This window comes from Hydra viridissima, unplaced genomic scaffold (assembly GCF_058129835.1).
Source record: "Hydra viridissima isolate aposymbiotic clone 2 unplaced genomic scaffold, HvirCarnegie_v1 scaffold_12, whole genome shotgun sequence".
NCBI classification, from domain to species: Eukaryota; Metazoa; Cnidaria; class Hydrozoa; order Anthoathecata; family Hydridae; genus Hydra; species Hydra viridissima.
In genome coordinates, this window is record NW_028324311.1 from 14,539,740 (window position 1) to 14,560,147 (window position 20,408).

A 20,408-nucleotide genomic window follows, 5' to 3' on the forward strand; every position below is an offset into this window, starting at 1 on the left:
AATGTTTGGGACTGCGAAAAGATATATTTGAAAAAATAGCAGGATCTACACACCAACTGAGTATGAAAATTTTATAGCTGGGGTTAACGAAAATTTTGAAATAAGAAGACCTAAAAGCTGAAGATTTTATTGACATAAAAAAAGATGGTGGCCGAACCATTATAAGAAACTAGTGCTATCAGTGGGAGAGGAATACCCAAGGACAAAAAAATAATTTTTGGTATTTCTAAAGTGTCACACTTTACCTTCTCTAAAACCACACCTGGGTATAGCGACAACACCTGAATCCATATATACCTTTGTCAGTCATGATTTCCAGCTCTTATAAAGGATGGGTACCAGGTTGCCTTTGCCATCAAGTATTACTCCTGCATATGCTGGCAAAGTGCCAATCAATAAAAAAAAAAGTATCAGATTCAAAAAAAATGGAAAAATATATTCAATAGTATCAAAACTTCTATACAGAAGTTTTTTGCATGGCCAACAATTTCAACAAACAATGAATACCAAGAAATAAAAGATGATCAACTAAAGATTTTTCTGATAATCTTTGGATTTGTATGTAAAAAAAAGAATTCATTTCAAAAAAGTCGTCCAGAAGTTTAAGTTTAAGATATCTGTATGATTTATTTATTTTTAATAAAAAAAATTCACTAAAATTATGACTTTTATTTATCTACTCCTATAATTAGTTTTATAAGCACCGTAGACTTTTTTGATAAGAAACCGAAAAGTTTTAATTAACAGACTTGTGTCCTTTTCGAAATGACGGCTTCATATGATTATGTTATTTTTGATTACGATTGACTTGCTTAGAGTTTAAAAAACACTAAACCAAAAACGTATTAGGGTAGGGTCGGACTTGTTAAGCAATTTTTACTAAATCTAACAAATTTCTTGAACGGTGCGTCGGATTTACATAATTTTCTCACTAACAGAAAGATAATTTTATCTGATAAAAATTGCTTAAAGCAAAAAAAAATTTTTAGATTTGTTTGAAAAAATTTGTTTACCAAGCTGGTCAACCTACCCCAGGGGGTAAGTTGAGCAGCGGTGTGGAGTAAGCTGATCGATAAACAAATTGATGCATTTCTGTGACTGCTATGAACTCTGTTATAAAACCAAAATATAACTTTGCTACAAATTAAATACTTTAAATCTCAACAAATTATTGCTTTTTTTGCAATTCGTTCTACATTTAACAATGTTCTAGATTTGTCAAACACTGAACTTGTAAATATTCATAACACACTTGTAGAGAAAACAACGTACATCGTTAGGAGTATATTCATAAATAGAGATGCTATTTGTAGTAAATAGTTTTTTAAAAAGCTTTTTTGCTTTTAGGTAAAAAATAACCTTAGTTTTTAAAAACCCATGTAAATAAATAACCCATGGATTGGTAGTAGTTTTGAAATGAATCTTATGTCATTCTCTTGATGTTGAATTCTTTAGCAGCTTCACTTGCAGCATTTTTTCTCCTTCAAAACAGACTTTGCTGCATCACTAAGCGGCTGACTTGAAAAAGCATAATTTGTCTGTGAGGGAGATTTTTTTACACAAAATTATATATATGTGTAATATATAAACATATATATACCAATTATAAGTGAAATAATATAACTCCATATATAAATTGTTTATATATAGTACATTAAAATATATATAAAATATGCAATATCATCATAATATACATAGCGAAAAATTAACACATAGTTCAAGATTAAATTAAATTTTTTATTTATGAACTTTTTAATTTATATATTTTATTGACTAAGTAATATTAAGTAAAAGTATTTTTAAAGAAGCAAAAAAAATAGTTTTAAATCATGTGTTTCCCCTTATCCGATAATACCGTTTTATTAATTTTTTTTTAAAACCTGCTTAACGTACCCCGACTAAAAAAGGTGAAGCGAGATTATAAAAAAAAACTATAAGACTTTGGAGAAAGTGGAAAAGTAAAAACGATAGCTAAATAAATGGGAAAAATATCAACACTTAAGTGATGTTAGATGTTTTTTAAAGCAACTAGGAGAAAAAATATTTAAATAAATTATACTAATACAGATATATAAAAACTTTAATAATTCTAAAAAGTAAACATATTTAGCATAAATTTACAAAAGCATTACTAATTATGCTAATACTAATTATAACAAGCACTTTTTACAATTACAATTTTCAGTCCAAATAAAAAAAAAATACAAATCAAATACGTAATTTATTTTATGTTTCTTTGCGTTTTATCCAACATCAACATCCACTTATTATTTCTCGTTATATTATGTATCGCCAAATACTTTATCTTTTCAATCATTGAGTTCTAAAAGCAAAACAAGTTTAACCTGCAATCTTACAAATATATGAATACAATCATTTCTCACGCATCGAGTGAGACCCGCATTTTTAATATTGATAGAAAAGAAAAGAAAATATTATGGTTAGCGGTTCTCAGATAATTTTTCAGCACAGACGCGACCTGTGGGACAACAGTTTGGCAAACCTTGTTTTTTAGGCTCGACTAAATTCTAGTCGAGCCTAATAAACGAGAATTTTTGGTATTTTAAGACTGTGTCATAAATATTCCACTAAATATTTGTGCGTTGCTAGGAGTTTAAATAAACTATTTTTGCGATATGTTTAATTTTTTGTGATTAGAAATATTTTCAATTTTTAAAAAACCCAAAATTGTCTCCTTCCAAGATACTGGACAGGCAATTCTATGTCAAATTAGTAAAAGGAGATTATGATTGGTTGAGAGAAAAAGGCCATCCTTTCTAATATCACGACATAACGTCTTCGTTTCGACTACCAGTAACTGCTTCCTCTTTACAAAAACGTGGAGTAAAAAGTAAAGAGACGCCATTTAAATTTGCATAACTTGCATAATTCGGCAACATGAAATTTTCAGAAAAGCAAATCTAGCAATGTTTCACTTGGTTCAGCAAAGTACTTATCAGCGTCACTCCGGATGTAGAAAAATGCAATACATCAATATTAAGTTTTAAATTGATTACAAAAATAATAGTAGTAAAACGTAAAGAAGTATCTAAAGAAAGCAATTCAATTTTTTTTTTTTTTTTGCGAAGAAACGTAGATCAATTTAATATTATACCATCGATGTAGTTTGCTTCAACTTGAGCATCTGTCAGTAGTGTAGCCCACATTTTAAAATCATCAACCCAGAAACGCCCACTAAGAGGATTTTCTCCACCTCCAAAAAACTCTGGGGTTGTTTGTGGGTAAACCGTTGTTGATTTTGTAACCACTAAAAATATTAAAGATGTAAAAATAAGATCCCTGAAAAAAAATCCGAATAATTTTATTAAAACAAATTTAACGATTCGGGAAACAAAAAATTGGAAATAATATGTAAAACTTTCATAAAAAATTTATCACTACCAAAAAAAACTGATCCAAATATTTTTATAGTAACTAATTTTCATTTAAGGGAGAACTGAGCAGGAAAGTTTCATTCAGATTGTTTTCGTTAGATGAGCAACAAAAAATTCGTTCCCTTCAGGTAATTTTTATTTCAAAGACATAATAGTGACTTCTATAGTGAAAATAGGTAATTAATACCAACGTACAGGAAATTAATGATCGGTTACATTCATATCATAGAGTATTAACCCAATTTCACAAAAAATTAATAGGAATGTTACGACATCCAGGAAAAAAGAAGCATGACCACGAAATCAAGTAAATAAATTAAAATAAAACCAAACTTTTCACACTCTGAGTTAAACTTAGATTTGTAGAGGCTTCAAATCATGGCTAAGTTTTAACTGAGTGTCTGTTGAATGAGTTCTAACATTTTTTAAACATTTGGAACCATCAGGATTCACTTTTTTTTAAATTTTTTTCTATCACTGTTCAGTGACACCACTGGTATATCAGCAAAATAACAGTAGGGTTGGGATTGCTTGATATGCAAAACATAACCATCATAATTCTTTTATTAGTTTCTAGAAATACGTTTTTTGCCTTTTCTACCATTGTAACATCAACAATTAGCGGATGAGAAACTCAGAGAAAAGAAGATAAAATCTAAAATGAGCTGATGAGCACATTTTAGATTTAGATTTAAGGCTTCATATAAACCATACAGAGAAAAAGAGTCCTGTACTCTTTCCAAGACATTATGATTAGTTCTCAGGTGAGATGCAGTTAATTTCATTCTTTTATATAAACTAACTGTTGAGCTGTTGAATCTGAAGCTTTTACTCCTGTCAAGATAATAAAGCTGTTAGCTTACACAATAAGGTTGTTAATGCATAGGAAACAAATTCACCTGGTATGATTAAATTAACATCGTTTAAGGAAGCAATGATAATTCTACTTGAATAAATGAAGTTCAAAAATCAAGTAAGCAAGATCTTGCAATTCGGAAATGCTTTGCAAGAACTTGCTGCGAACGTCGCTCTTTTTTGGTATGGAAAAATGCTTTTGCTTTTACAAAAATCAAAAACAAAAAACCTGAAGATGCTATTACATACTTCCTTTAATAAATTTGTAAACATAATAAAACAAATAAATAGCCCTTTACTGAAGTTGAATTGCAAAGTGGAGCCCTAAAGCTAATTTTTGTAAAGTTTAAACAAAACGCCAGTTCAAACTGTACACAAAATTACAACCCGTTATGAAAATGTTAAACCAGAGTTTTTCAAGTTGGATTTCTGGAAAAAGACGAACTTTTTCATAATTTTGACTTTCAAAGAGTTGCTCTCTTCAAAAGGCTGAATGTTGTTTTTTTAAAAAAGCTAAGGTTTTTTGAAGCTGTATTTTTTTAAAAATCAGACTTTTTAATAAGACTAAGTATCATTTTTTGAGAAATGCTAAGTTTTTGTGAAAATTGAAAATTGGATTTACCTGGAAAGGCTGATCTAAAAATTTGTTATTGCTAAACTTTGATGCTAGTCAAACCGAAAAGCCAAACTTCAATGCTAGTTAAATGCAATTCAAAACTTTTTTTTTCCTATATAGCAGGTAATAAAACAGTTCAAAGTTTTGATGAAAAAGCTTTAAAAAACAAATCTATGTAAAAGCTAAACCACTTTCAAAAACAAGATACGAGTTAGATTTTTTGAAAAGCGGAGCTTTAAGCTTACTTTTTAAAAAAAAAAGGAAATGATTTTTTGACTTTTGAAAAGTTGTGTTTAATGTGGATTTGGTAAAGATTAGGTTAACATTCTTAAGCTTGGTATTGTAAACTAGACTTCTAAAACAAAAAGATTTCAAACCAGTGCTTCTACAGAATGACTGAAAAATTTTAAACTTTCTCCGGCTTTTTCTTAATTATTCATAGACTTGTATCAAAACAGGCCGTGTTTTTCCCTTGCCATATGTAGTGATGAAACATTGAACTTGCAGGAAAAAATGAGTGAAAATGATGGTAAATAATTTTTCATTGTAACTTACTTTTAAATATTATAAATACAAACACATAAGAGAGGATGTATTAAAAAAATCCAAATATCTGCTTGCAACTGCAACTAAGAAAAAAACAGTTGACTAATTTTGCATATTGTTGAGTGCAGGCCATTTAGTATTCCTTTCTTAAGTGGTATCTGTTGCAGCTATACCCAGAGCAGTATGAGCCATAGCTGAATGATTTTAATGTATGAATTAAAAAACAAAAAGATTTTCTTTCTGAAGACGACAGGAATATTTGATTGGTCTAGCTAATTACTGCTTTGCTGCATCAAACAACGCAGTTAATTTTTTGACTGTTCGTTTCTTTTTGCTCTTTTGCTATTATATTTTAATGACACATTTTTAGCATTCATTAGTTACTTTGTTTTACTTTATATTCTTTTAAGGTCATCTCGAGTTACTTCTGAGAAAAATGTCAAAAGTCTCACATGCTCTTCTAGAAAAAATCCATTTAATCTGGTTTACAATTAGACTAAGCATTTTCTTTCACTAAATAAGTATTTTACAAAATAAGACTTAAATATTTTATGATAAGAACAAAAAATCCACTGAAATGCACTGAAATCCTATTGTTTTTAGACTTATAATTTTAAAGTACACTATTTGTAGAGATAGATCCAAGCAGCACAGTTTTTTTAAGTTTTTTTGCTCAAACTGTGGTTTGTCGATACACACAAAATCAGTTAAAACAGTTTATATATCAAATAAAATTTAGCAACAGTGATAATAAGACAAATAAGAACAAAGAAATCATTGAAGAGTTGTCATTTACTTATTTTTTTCATTTTACACCCAATTTCAAAAAGTTTCATATGGACAAAAAACGAAAAAACTCAATAAGATCTAATAAAAAACGCTGATCTGAATTTTCTTTTAAAAAATCCTGGGTTTTATTTAATACTGAATAATCTAATGACTGTTTAAAATACAGTTCTCTGATAACTGAATTCTATTTTACAAAACTACTCTGAAGGGCTTGTTAAAAATATTGGAAAGATAAATTAGTATTTTAATACTTGTTTTATTGTCCATGAGCTCTCCATCTAAGTATGCCCAGAGTTGGATGCCTGGAATAGTAACCCCAACTATTTGATGCCACCGTTCTGGATTATTCCCGGAGAATTCAATGATTGAATAATTTTTTCTGAAAATAAAAAGTCTTCCTAGATAACAATGACATTGAAGGATTTTCAAGAATCTTAGAGGACTTAAAAGTAGAGACACAAACAAAGGGACAAGCATGAGAATTTCAAAGGAAATATTTATATTAATATTTATATTTATATAAATATTTTTTAAAAAAACTTGCATTAAGAAGGAATGTGATACTAGGGCAGAATAGGATGCCTAATTTACCAAGTTTTTATGTTAAAAGACATAATTTACTAAGTTGTCAAAAAAAAAATCAATTTAACATTAAATTCAGATACAAAATAAATCATTTTAGCAAGTTTCACACATTTCTCGGAAACATATCCAAAAGTTAGCTTGATTTCACAATTTCAACTCAATCCATTAAATATGTGAAGACTTTCAATCAATTGTCAAGGGTACAATCTCTAGTTATTCGGCTTGTTCTTGATTATGGCGTGAGGTGTATTTAGGTAACATTCCTTAAATCTATTTAATGTATTCATCATGGCAACATGTATTTATAATTTGCTCATTAATCAAAACCATTTTATCTGGGGGGCAGAATAGGACATAGGAAATGGTCAAGTGAACCATAATTTAGTTGTTTAAAACTTTTAGAAATTTTAGAATTCTAAAGTTTAGTTTTATTCGGAATGAAACAATGTATTTCAAATATTAACTGAGATTGAAGCTAAAAAACTATAAAAACAAAATATGTTCTTTAGCTTGTTTTGTCTGTAACATTTTGACAAATAACTTTGGACTCATATTAACTCAGAAGTAGGAAAATTATATGCTAATATTATTGATATATTAACTTGAACAACCACAAACATTTCTTTTTAGAGTATATTTGTTATATATATTCTAGTGTTGAGAGATTAGGAGAGATTATAAGAACTTACGAGTATCTTGCCTCAATTTGCCACTTTTCTCGGTAATGATCATACATTATGGACATCCCTTGTCCCTAATGAAAACAAGTTTTTCATATTAAAAACAATTGAAAAATAGCATGATGGAGCTTCTAAAATTCTAAAACATTTCAAGCCTAATGTAATCTCAAAAGAAAAAATTAAAAACTTCTTTAAAAAGATCTTTGTCAACTTACATATACTTTGAAAACTAACGTAAGAAAATCAAAGTATTGATAGTTGTTATTGGGGCTAATTATTTAAAATTAAACTCATTATTATCATTGAGGTAATATTGAAAAATTAAACTGAGATTATTATAATAATCTTTGTTACATAATAGTATCATTTGCTATTTTTTTGCTGCTATTATTTTTTTCTACTATTTTTTAGAGCTATTTTCATAGATTAAAAGGTATTTATGACTATGAATATGGGAACTGATCAAAACAAAGTATGCAAATAGATAAAATTAAAGAAAATAATAAATAAATAGATAAAATTAAAGACAAAAAACTTTCATGATATCTGAAAATGCAAAACATCATAGAAAAGTAAAGAGTAAAACAAATCTCCATTATACCGGAAAGCTTATAAAATTGGTTGTATTTACAGATACAGATCTAACTAATCTGGATTTTTCGTTCACTCCAATCTTTACCCAAAAAGAAAATGTGAAACCACCATTAGCACATGCTCCGGAGCCCCTGTAGAAAGAAAAAAATGCAATAAAAATAAGTAATCTTTTTCATGAGTTTGAGCAGCTTAAAATATCAAAAAAACTTGTTTAAACTTGTAAATTGTTTTAAATATACAATCTGATTACTAAGTATGAGCTGTGTGATATCGTTAATTTGATTAGTACAAGTGAACTTTGTCTACTTTCTATTAAAAACCAGCTTGACTTAATTTCTTACCATGCAAAGTCAACTTTAAATAAAAACTTGTCTTTATAAAGAAATTTTTAAAAACAAAGGTCAATATAGGACATAGAATGGTTTTATAGCTTAATTTTATGTTTTTAACGAATACTAAAAAATCAAATAATAGAAATTAGAAAGTGTTTACAATTTTCTTACGATCCTTACTTAAAAAAGTAGCAGACTTCCTAAAAAAAATAGTATTTTTAAAACACATATGATAAACTTTCACTTCAAAACTAAAAAAAACTGTTGTAGAAACTAATGCCAAAAAGATTAAAAAAAAGAGTAAAAGGGTTCCAAATTTCAGTGTGATTCCACTTTTCTTTATTGAATCATTTGATGCATTAGCATAAAAGTTAGAAAAGTCTGGTGTGTAAACATTACAATTTAAAATTTCATTTTCTTTTCATATTGTTGCAGAGGAATTTTACTGTAATAGAAAAGTGAGTAGTTAAAAGTTGATCAAATAGTTTCATTTATTTTTACTTTAACGGCAGCAGCCAAAAAATAGATGACCACCTTTTTTTTTCATAAGTTCTTCATATAAAGAAAATAAGTAATGTAATTAGTAATATTGGTTACAGATTATAATTACTCTTTTATTTTGCTTTTGCTACTTTTGAGCCTTTTTAGTTATTGCAGCAATAGAATTACTTCTCATTCTCTCAATTTTTGTAAATAATTTTATTTTTGTTTCTGGATCCACATGCTCTCAAAGATCTTTGAAACTTTAATATAAAATTTTTGTGATGGTCACCACTCTAAGATTCTAACTTTTTTGTCTAAACTAATGAAAACCCTAAACCAATGCATTTTCTTCAAAAAGCTTAACCATCATCCTTAATTGATGGAAGTAGAGACATTAGATTATATCTTTGACTGTTAAGATTAGAATCTCAGCTTATTGCATTTAGAATATTGAGTCATAATCTTCTTAGAAATAAATGGTTCTTTACAGGGTGTCTTCGAAACAGTCTGAAGGAGCATTTTTTTTGCAGATTTTTATTTTTCATGCAATTCTGGAATTAACTAAGTACTTGGCTTTTAATTCGTCTTTAGAGAACTTGTAATGACCTTCCCTGCTCTTTTGTTGACCACACAAGGTATTAATAACTACCTGTTATAAAAAATTCTTTTTTTCAAATTGTAATTTCAAAGTTACAAAGCTAAATTTGAAATAAGAATTACAATATTATGTCTTTTTGACTGCAACTAGATGTGTTTTAAAAACTAATCTCAAAGATTAGATATATTTGACCTATTTTAATTTAGATTAAACAAACCATTTTGTAATATGAATGGAAACAATTTTGATTACACAACGTGTTATCTTATTGAAGAATGCTCATGTGGCAAGCATTTTAGATCAAGATTAACTGAATTATTAAAATGAGCTAACAGAAGTATTTGAAGATTTTTATAACAAAAAAAAATGAAATTGAGTCATGAAAATTTAAAAGTTAAGTAAAAGTATATGTGACATTCACAAACAAAATAATAGTAGATGCTGCTATGATCTAAATTAAAGCTTATTTCCATTTCATGAAGTTCCTCGAACAAAAAAGAACAGAGATTGCAAAAAAGATCTTCAAAAAGCAACTAGAAATCAGTATGAAAAAATTAAGAGATTATTGAGAGATATGTTTAGTTAGTGTCTTGGATGTGGGCAGGGGGATTGGGGTTAAGTAACAATTGGTTTAAGCTCTTTTATTTTATGATGATAGAGTTTGTTTTCCTAGCCACTATTAGGGTTGTAAATAATTATCTGCTTTGCATTTTAGTGCGTTATTCAGCAAACTTAGGTGATGAAACATTCTGTATTTATAGGATGAAAAGAGTCAGCCTTTTAAGATACAATTAAGATGAGCCACAAAAAGAAAAAGACTAATGTTATCGCAAAAGTGCTGTTACCAAGAAGTACATCAATGTATATATCAATCCTGAGAAGAATGGCAAGTTATCAGAGGATATCAAGAAGGGTAATTTTTTTTTTGTTTCAAAAGATTCAAAAGTACCACTGCAATTACTTCCAATCATTTGTAGTGATCTTGCTATCTTAGCCACCTTCAGCTCTCTGAGCTTCCGGAGGGTCCTACTCGTGATCGTCCTGATCGTCCCTATTGCAATTCTGACCACTTTTAACAATGGTGTTGTGTGAACCTCAATTTTTTGAGTCCATTATTTGTCACACTTGAGTGGCTCATATTTAGCAACCTTCTTATCTTTGCGTGAACCGCTCATATGGGCACTTCATGTTGATGAGAGTGATAAAGGAAAGCAAAGATAAGTGTTTTTGCACTGGCACTTACTGCTATGGCTGACATGTTTCTTTTCTTTTTTTTTTTTGATATTAAAGCTGATCTTCAAAACCATAAGAATGATAAAAGTCACAGTATCCAGAACAAACATGCAGCAAAATTTTTGATTTTACTACATCATGCTGATTTGTTTATTGGTTCATAGAATTCCAAGTCTATCAGTAAAATTGACGCTGAAGTAACAGTTAGCAAAAGTAAATTTAAGTTAGAGCATAACATTCTTAAAGGCTGGGCTATACCTGTAAGATTTAATTCTAAGCAGGAAAGTTTTATACTTGAAGAGTTCATAGTTGGAGAAGAATGAGGAAGCAAAACAATACCAAAAAAAGTTACATTCAAAATCAGAACAATTAAAGATAAAAGTGTGGAGGTTTTTAATCCCAGTGAATAACTAAGTATACAGCAAATTTTTATCAAATATCCAACAATACTGACAAGGTTTGCATAAAAAACCTGAACAAGGTCATGCTATCAAGAATATAACAGAAGAAGACAAAGAAGATATATTTCTAAATGAAACTAAAAATACTGTTAAAGAGAATTAAGCCAATGTTGGACAGTTAGTTCTTATAGTAATGTGTTTTGGAAAACAAATCAAATTAGTCTGTCAGATGAATACATCAGTAGTTAAAGATTATGATGTGCTTATTAAATTCAGGGTTAAACTGAATGTTTCAATTGGCCACACCATGCACAGGAACCTGTTGAATTTTGGTGTAACATTCACAAGATTTTAAAGAATCCAAGCTAGGCCACATTCTCTTTAGCACAGATGACATGGAAGTGATAATCAAATGTTATGGAGAATGAATTTTTTAATTATATTAGATCCAAAAATAGTTCTTTTTTTTTTTTGTTTCAAGGGCTATTTTGAATGAAGTTTTAAGCACATGAACAAAACCACTCATTGTAATTTTTAAATTTATTAAAAGTATTTTGGTGAGCCAAACATTTTCAAAAAAACACACTTCAGTAGCTTGTTAGTATGTTGACTTTTTGCTTGTCAAAGTTAGCATAAACTTTAACTTTTTTAAAGCAGGTGTGGTTTTGAGATATGATTTTCATACAAAATTTGAACGTAAAAGAACTTTAACCATTTTTATTGTAATACCTGAAAATTTAATAATTTTTTAAGTTAATACACTTTAATATTTAATGCTTTAACAATAATTATTAAAGTGTACTAACTTAGAAAGTAATTAAAATTATGCAAACAAGAGTTGAATTCAGATGGTTATGTGGTAATGCCTGGAATTCCAATTACATAACTTTTAAGATACAAGTTGAATAACTGTTGGTATATTATTTGAGATGTACAATCATAATTTGGAAAATCAGAGGTTAATTGGATTTCAATTCAGAATGTTACTCTGGCTTTTAAATAGAATTCTTAGACCTATAGAGTTATAAACATTTAGTAGATCATAATACTTGTGCACATTTGAATGTGCACTAGTATTATGATCTACTAAATGAATTAGACTGAGTATTTTTGTAAATATTGTATCTTTAAGATAAATTGAAAAAAAAAGAATATGAATAAAAACTTTTACTTGACACATTTTGAATCAGCCAAATCATATATAGATGTCAATAAACAACCACTGCTTTGCTTATTGCAAAATAATACTGATCCATTCCTCTCTGGAACTTTAACAATCTTTCCCAAATAAATATTGAAAGTTAATGAAAATTCTTCTCCAGAGTTTAGTGGTTGAGTCTCTTCAAACAAAAAACTCCAAGATGGTGAAAGTGGGTAGTTAGGAATGTCTGAAAATTCTAAAGATAATTTAAATAATTTTTTTTTTTCAAATATAATTCCAATAAAACATGTAATTTAAATTTTAGATATATACTCAATATAGTACAGGATTCATTTTTTGTACATTAGGATAGTCCCTAAATACTATGTCTTTTGATAAATGTGTCTGTGGTGAATATTAAATAGGCAGAGCAAGCTTTCCTTGCCTTTCAGGTAACATTCAGATTTTGCAGAACATAAGTTTTTCTGTTTGATAGATTAAAAAATGTTTGATAGATCAAAAGGCATTAAAATTTATGACTAATGCAGATATGAAAAAGCAATTATTTTAAATTATCCCAAATTAACTAATACTAAATTTAGCTTTGAGACTAAAGCACAATGGGAAACTAATTTTGGCATAATAAAAATCTAACATAATGTTGTATTTTTATTATGCCAAAATTATTTTCCCACTTTTTACTAACAGAATTGTTACATATGAAGTAGGTCAAACATAAAAACTTGTGTTTTTTTTTTGTTTTTTTTTAACATTTATGTCAAAATTCTTAAAATGCAGCTACAAAAATAAAACTACAACTTTAAAATAGATATAAAAACTACGAATTGCCTTTACCCTTAAGTTATAAAAAGTTCAATAGAATCAAATCATACTTTCACAGGGGAAAGCCGAAAGTCGGTAGCCAAAATAAATTCTTATCCTATCGAAAGTCCGTTTCATCGGCTAAGAATTTAACGTGACAAAACAAATCGAAGTGTTATATTTCATCATGAAAAAGGCAATCGCTTTTACTTGCTCTGAATCTTTTTCATCATTTGTAGTTTTAAAAGAAGCTATTAAAAAATATGAAGATACTAATTTTGTTAAGTTATGGTGCATTACTCAACTTCCCCCCCTCCCCAAATTTATGATTGATTCTGATAGAGAATTTTATGCTGATTAAGAATCGTATAAAAACATGGGTCTCAAAATCAATGGAAAAGGCTCTAATTTGAAGTTAAAAGTACAAAATTATACGAAAAATCTCTAATATTCGCCATCTTAAAAATGATTTTATTATGTCTAAAAGTTATTATTTCAAAATACTTACGACCTGGTTTTTATTTTATTATAATGAAAACTTATAATAATAGAACTTGAGAATTCATTCGCGCTAAAATTACACACCAATATGCTTTAACTAGGACTCTTACTTGTTTGTCTAGAATATCTTTTAAAGTTTTTATGCAGTAAGTTGACAAATTCTATTATTGATTTATACTATAATAAATTATAAAACAATTAAAATTGTTTATTAATAAACCATACATATTTAAAACTATAGACTTTTTTTAACACTTTAAGCTAGCCCCGTATAAATTTATTTTCATTATGTCCGTCGTACAAAAAGGAATGTTTCAAAATAATTATACTGTTTCTTCATTTATCAACATGTTCAAAAACCAACAAACAAATGCAATAACCCTATTGCCTAGGATCTTCCTAATTAAAAACAGCTATTTTCATAGCCACACAATTTCATTAATAAAATTTTTTGCAAAAAATATTAAAGAACTCCATTTTTATTATTAAATGAAAGTTCATCTTTACTATTACTTTTTACTTTATATTAAAGCAAATTTTTATTTAAAAAATAGTCTTAAATTCTTTTATAAAAATAAAATTTTCAAGAAAGAATCACGTTTCACAAGAGTAATATGTTTTATACTCGTTTGTATATCTAATTACACTACAATAATTCAAAAAGACATTTTTTTTTATAATAAAAACCAGGCTGGCAATGTTTTGCTTTTGAGAACAAAATCAACCGTAAAGTTAGTTTATTCAAGATGGCGAATATTAGGGATTTGTCGTATAATTTTGTACTTTCAACTTCAAATAAGAGCACTTTCCATTGATTTTAAGATCCATGTTTTTATGCGATTCTTAATCAGCATAAAATTCTCTATCAGAATCAATCATAAAATTACGGGGGGAGGGGGGGAGAAAGTCGAGTAGCGCCAAGTTATGGATTAGAGATGCTAGAACTATTGAGGTTGCTAGAAAATCTGTTCCCTAAGAAAGCTGCTGTTATAGCACCTCAGATTAAATACTATTTCATTAAGTATTGTTGTAAACACGGTGGTCAAAAATTTAAATATAGTAGCGACGGAAAATGTAAAACTTTGTAAGTTTTTTACAGGATTATTTCAAAAAAATCAATTACAATTTTTTTAAACCAATTCAGAGATATCATTAATGAACACCGAAACAATATCATTTACAGAACCAATTACAGGACCCTGAGGAACACTACCTAATACGTTTACCCAGTCTGAATAGAATTCACCAACTACTATACACTGATTTCTATTGCTTAGAAAATCCAATATTAGCAAGCAATCATCACTTAATGGCAAGCAATCATCACTTAGTGCTTTAGCAACAGTATCTAATACCTCAAGTTTAGTTACATGCAACTAGTACCTAATACCTTAAGTTTAATAACATAAAACCCCTAGGTTAGTTATATACAACTTTAAACAAACAAAGCTGAATGGCTGTTTCAAGAAAAGCTTTATAGCTTCTTGTTTGTTTATTTATTTATTTTTTTTTTTTTGTAAAGATTCACTCAGGGGGTGTTACTGAAACTCATATAACTTTTGATCTAAAATAGGCCATATTTTGGTTTCTGATTATAACTCTTATTGTAGAACTTTAAAAAAAACTGTCCTTTCTACCTGCATTTTAATGCGTTAAAAGATGGAAAGTGTTTAGTTTTAGAAGATATGGATAAAATACATAACCATGAAGTGTCTGAAGTAAGTTACACAATTATTTCTTTTCTCATACTCCCCCTCATTACCCAATTGTTTTTTCACAGATTGATCTTTGTTTTTAAATTTAGATTTTCTATAAGCACCTGCCTAATCAAAGAAGACTTCCAGATTATGCTATTCAAAAAGCTACAGATTTAATGCATTTAAAACCAAACAAAAAGCTGCTGTAAAACGAGTTAATAAACTCTACATGTAAAATAATAGCTCTTAGAGATATATTTAATATTGCTGCTTTATCTCACAAAATTGACACCTGGAATGATATCGGAACCTTTTTTACAACATTAAAAGAAATATTTAGTGGGTAATCTCTGAAATTATTTTGTACTTTTACATTCCCTATTTCATTTTATTTATACAGCGGAGAAAATAGAATTAGCCTCACCATGTACTGATCCAATATTTTGTAAATCTGTAAACAAGTTTGTGCAGTACATCTTTTGTATCTACACACATATAATTATTGTTACAAGCAACAACTTTTTAGATTATAATATAGCATAATTAAATTGCAGTACACTTGATAAAACCATAAAATGTATAATACTTGATATTTGCGGTAGCAAATAGAATTAGCCTCATCAATAATTATTTTCAGTTTACTTGTATATTTTGATGTGGTGATACGCATTTTTGAGTTAGTTTTTTATTATTATTTGTAAGTTAAACAAAGACTGTGAAATCAGTGCTCATAAAGTTTTTAACATTTGGTTTTTGATACCTTAATTTGAAATGGGACGTGGTAAGCGTTTAACGAATGAAGAATTAGCATTAATCAAAGCATACAAAGATACAGGATTATCTAATCGGGAAATTGCAAAGAAAATTAAAAGATCTCCAAAAGTGGTTAATAATTACTTCAAGATTGGCGTTAATTATGGAGCTTATAAAGTGGTGGCAAACGTAAAATTGATAATCGTACTAAACAAGTTATTGTACGTCGTGCTGCTGCTCAGCACATGACTGCTTCTCAAATTCGTGCTGATTTAAAATTACCTGTATCTGTTCAACGTGTGAGACAAATCTTACATGAAGATCCAAACACAGTTTGGAAAAAGCGTTAACCAAAACCAAAACTTACTGCTCGTCATAAAAAAGTTAGATTACAATTTGCGAAAGAACACATGTCTTGGCAAGAAGAGTGGCATCAAGTTCTCTTTAGTGATGAAAAAAAGTTCAATCTAGATGGTCCTGATGGCTATCAATATTACTGGCACGATCTTCGAAAAGAGAAAGAAACTCGGATGAGTCGTAACTTTGGGGGTGGAAATGTTATGGTTTGGGGGGCTTTTTCCTTTTAATTTTTTTTCCATTTGTAATTAATTAAACATACCAATTTATAAACTTTTTAGTTGTAGTAGAAGATAATAAGAAATAAAATAGATTTCATAATTGTTTCACTGCGATTTTTGTTAAATTAGAACAAAAAATAAAGATGAGGCTAATTCTTTTTTCTCCGCTGTATAAAAGCATGATTATATTATTTTTAGATGCTAATGTTGAAATTTTAACAGATTCTGAAGGGAATTTAATAGGGAATTTTTTCCAAGACATTTATGCATAGTGCATAGAATGCATATCCAGAGTTCATATGTATAGACACAACTTATAAACTGTTACAAATTGGACTGCCTGTTTATTTTATACTTTTTGAAGATGTATAGTGAAGAAGTGCTGGTTAGTATGTTGCTTTATACATTTTGTGTTTGCTTTTAGTACAAACTGTCAAAATATTTTGCAAAACTGTTCATTATTTGTTGTTTTTTTTTAAATAAATTTGTATATTTGATTTGAAATATTTTTAATTAATGATCATATCACTAAACAGGTGAAAGTGAAGTTGCTGCTGTAGGTTTACTTACAAATGAGGATGCTGCATCATTGAGGTTGGATTTTTTTTTTCTCAAGCAGTACATGTATTTGATTTCCATGGATAGATAGCCCCCAAAAAACATTTTAAATTCATTTTTTGTCACAATTTTAAACTATACTGTGGTGACTTGGAGCACCTAAAGAAGTTAATATTTGGAGAAAAAAAATAATTCTTCAGTCCTGTTTTTTTAAACCTGTAATTCTACTGTCTTATTGCAATCGGGGGACTATGCTCTGCATATGGGGACTATGCTCTGATGTCAGTTACAGATGTATCTTATATTTTACTATTTTACATTATATGAGTAGCATACAAATTATTTAATTTGTATCTTTTTTATTTAGCTAAGTTACTTTTATAGCAAACAAAAAAATTTTTTTAACTTATACTTGAAATTAAGTTATTGACAATAATTAACTCTTTTTTTTAATTATTAGTTGGTTTGTGGAAACATTTCAGAGAAATAATGTTTCTTGGTCTAAGGCTAATGCCATCATGACAGACAAAGTTGACAGAGAGGCGTTTTACGTGCTGCTTTTCCAGATGCACCTCTATTACTTTGCATATTTCACACTCTTAAGTAACTTTAGCTAATAATTGTATTTTTAAAATTGCACAAATAATATAGTTAGATCAGTAATATGTCATCACTTGTTTTTGAGGGGATGGCAGATATCTCTGTACATACATCCACTAATTTAGCGAGAGGCCACTAGGGAGTTGCTGCCACATTGACTGTTGGTGATGTGCATAATGGAGAAACAACAATATGAGAAATGTCCAAGTGTTTTATATGTAATGATTCGTGTAAAACTCAAGTGTTGCAAATTTATGTATTTTATGAATAATAAGATAATCTAGTTTTTATTTTAAGAACTTTCCATCATGAAATTACTACTGTCAAGTTTGGTATCACAAGTGGATAACAAATATCATCTCTTAATTTCATTTAGAAGTTAGCTTATGCAACATCTGAAGATACAATGGTATTTATTTCTTCAGCACCTACTACAGTTTTGAAATATTTTAATGATAACTTGCACAACATTCGTAAAATTTTATGAACACCATTAACAACCGTTTAGAGAATTTTAATGGAAAATTAAAAGAAGTTATTGACTTTAATAGTACTTTGGAAAACTTTTTTGATAAATTCTATGTTTTATCAACCTCAATGCGGAATGAAAGAGACCACCAAACTATTGATCAAATGCAAAAAATATATGTTGATATGTTTGAACCTGACTCCACTGAGGCAAATGTTTTAGGAAATTCTGACATATACATTTCAGCTAGCCTTAAAACAAATGATTTTGTGTTGCAAAGTCAAATTTTTATCTGATAAAAATGTTTTGCAGTCAAAAGCAGTGAAGATCAGCTTAAAGTCACCTCTATATTGTGTGCTTGTATGTTTCGCAAGTTCATGAGTCTGCCTTGTTGCCATATTTTTGCTGTTCACTAGTTGCAAGGAATGAATCTGTTTGATGCTGAGCTATGTACAAAAAGGTGAACCAGGGAGTGTTATCCTCAGCATCAGCAAGTTTTTAGTACACCTGCCAGAAATAAAGAGTTTTGTGTAAAGGTTCATGCATCTTTAAGAAAAAACTACTTTCTAAGCATGAAAATTTCAAGCTTGCTCTTCATGCAGCTTCATATCTAGCTACTTTAGTACATACATAGTCTACTGGACATGCTTTTGAACAGCGAATGAACCTTCAGGCATTGCAAAAGGGTTGGGAGCATGGAAAGATCATGATTTTAAATGAACTTGTTAAGAAAGAATCTGGGATACCTGATATATTTTTAACTGCAGATTATTTCATTGCAGGAGTACAAGAGGAAACATCATCATCATCATCTGTTAAAGAATCATTTTATAGTGAAGCGGAAAGCTTTCTGCCCTTAGTGAGTTCCTGAACTCACTAAGGGCAGAAAGCTCCCTATTTTTAACACCTAATCCATATATAGCTTTTTCTTAAATAGATTTTTTAGAGAGCGAACTAACTATTTTCTAAAATTACAAAAAGATAATAGCGACCCGGAGAAATAATTTTGAAACCCAGCAACTTGCTTCCAAAAAGGGTAACTTTTAAATATTAGTAGTTGGTATCAAAGGCGGCTTAGTCATGCAATTAAATATTTTAGTTCAAAGTTTGAACCAACAACAATTCCGTTGAGAGAATGAGTGAAGCCCGGAGCAACAACATTCTTATTGATCTCTGTAGTCCAGGGGCTGCTACAAAAGAGAGGTGGAGAAGGTAGCTTTTTTGTTTTTACCTCTCGTTTACAACCCTCTTTTACTTCTAAGTTTATTAAAGTTTATTTAAAAAGTGTTATAAAAAATTTTCACAGTTTACAAAATAATACTTGGTAATCAATAAATGTCTTTAAAATATCTTTACTTTTCATGACTCAAATAGATGGTCCCTTACTCAACGAGGCTTAAAGCAAAGTCCCTGAAAGCTCTCTCCACTCAATGTACCGTACTAATAATAGTTAAGTTTTGGTTACTTTATGCTGTTTATACATTAAAAAAATAGTAATAAACATGCTAACTTGTGCATGCTTGAGTCAAACAAGGACAAAAGTCATTGGTTCCACTTCTCACTGTTTGAAAGATACTAAAACGAAACAAATAAAAGACTTAAAAACAAGCTCTAAATCTTGAAAATATGTTCTCTCTTATTTTAAAAAAATTGTTCTCTTGTTAAGAAAAAAACATCGTCAACTACGCTTTGCAGTTTAGTTTGACTAAATTTCATATCTATACTTTATGTTCTATTTTATAAAACGAGACGGGGTATTGAACGTATGCTACATGTTATAAAATTATTTTGAAATATTTTGCAATTGTTAACTAAATTTTAAAAATATTTTTGAAAAAAAAATGCGTACCAAAAAAGCAGCCAGAGAGTAATCATCGCTTTACATTAACCGCGAAAAATGATTCGTTTTAAAAATGCAATTTGGATTTTTAATGCTTTACTTTGAGCCAGAGAAGTCAATTTTTTACGTCGTATCCCTTTCTCGACTTTTGAGTTCATTCAATTTGTTGCTATGGTTGCGTCGCTTATTCTGATTGATTAGATTGATTGAAAATGTTCACGAAGAAAATTTTTTGCCCAAACAGAGTTGAAGATTCAAGAACCCTACTGCGTTCTGAAACACTCAGATCCGCACGTAAAACGTAATAAACCATCTAATAGAATTCAATGTATATATTGAGAC

General features: G+C 28.9%; 1 protein-coding gene and 2 pseudogenes across 4 annotated transcripts; 2 read left to right on the forward strand and 1 right to left on the reverse strand.

The window, feature by feature from the left end:
- Window positions 1-1,654: 1,654 nt before the first annotated feature.
- LOC149881447 (uncharacterized) lies at window positions 1,655-20,256 on the reverse strand. Of its 3 annotated transcripts, XM_090069880.1 has the most exons (8): window positions 20,076-20,256; window positions 19,737-19,801; window positions 12,279-12,504; window positions 8,068-8,191; window positions 7,476-7,540; window positions 6,453-6,580; window positions 3,116-3,268; window positions 1,677-2,323 (listed from the first exon to the last, which is right to left on the reverse strand). In XM_090069880.1, the coding sequence occupies exons 1-8, from the start codon at window positions 20,099-20,101 to the stop codon at window positions 2,310-2,312; spliced, it is 801 nt and encodes a 266-aa protein (XP_089926006.1). In that variant the 5' UTR covers window positions 20,102-20,256; the 3' UTR covers window positions 1,677-2,309. The 3 variants fall into 3 exon arrangements, with proteins under 3 accessions (XP_089926008.1, XP_089926007.1, XP_089926006.1); XM_090069882.1 differs by lacking the exons at window positions 19,737-19,801; window positions 20,076-20,256 and adding an exon at window positions 13,104-13,216 and having other exon boundaries at window positions 1,655-2,323; XM_090069881.1 differs by lacking the exons at window positions 19,737-19,801; window positions 20,076-20,256 and adding an exon at window positions 13,142-13,282 and having other exon boundaries at window positions 1,661-2,323.
- On the forward strand, window positions 15,069-18,265 carry LOC149881448 (uncharacterized; annotated as a pseudogene). Its single transcript, XR_016446055.1, has 5 exons — window positions 15,069-15,289; window positions 15,376-15,607; window positions 16,798-16,984; window positions 17,136-17,193; window positions 17,618-18,265. The product of XR_016446055.1 is annotated as an uncharacterized LOC149881448 (transcript).
- On the forward strand, window positions 17,934-19,097 carry LOC149881449 (uncharacterized; annotated as a pseudogene).
- Window positions 20,257-20,408: the final 152 nt, after the last annotated feature.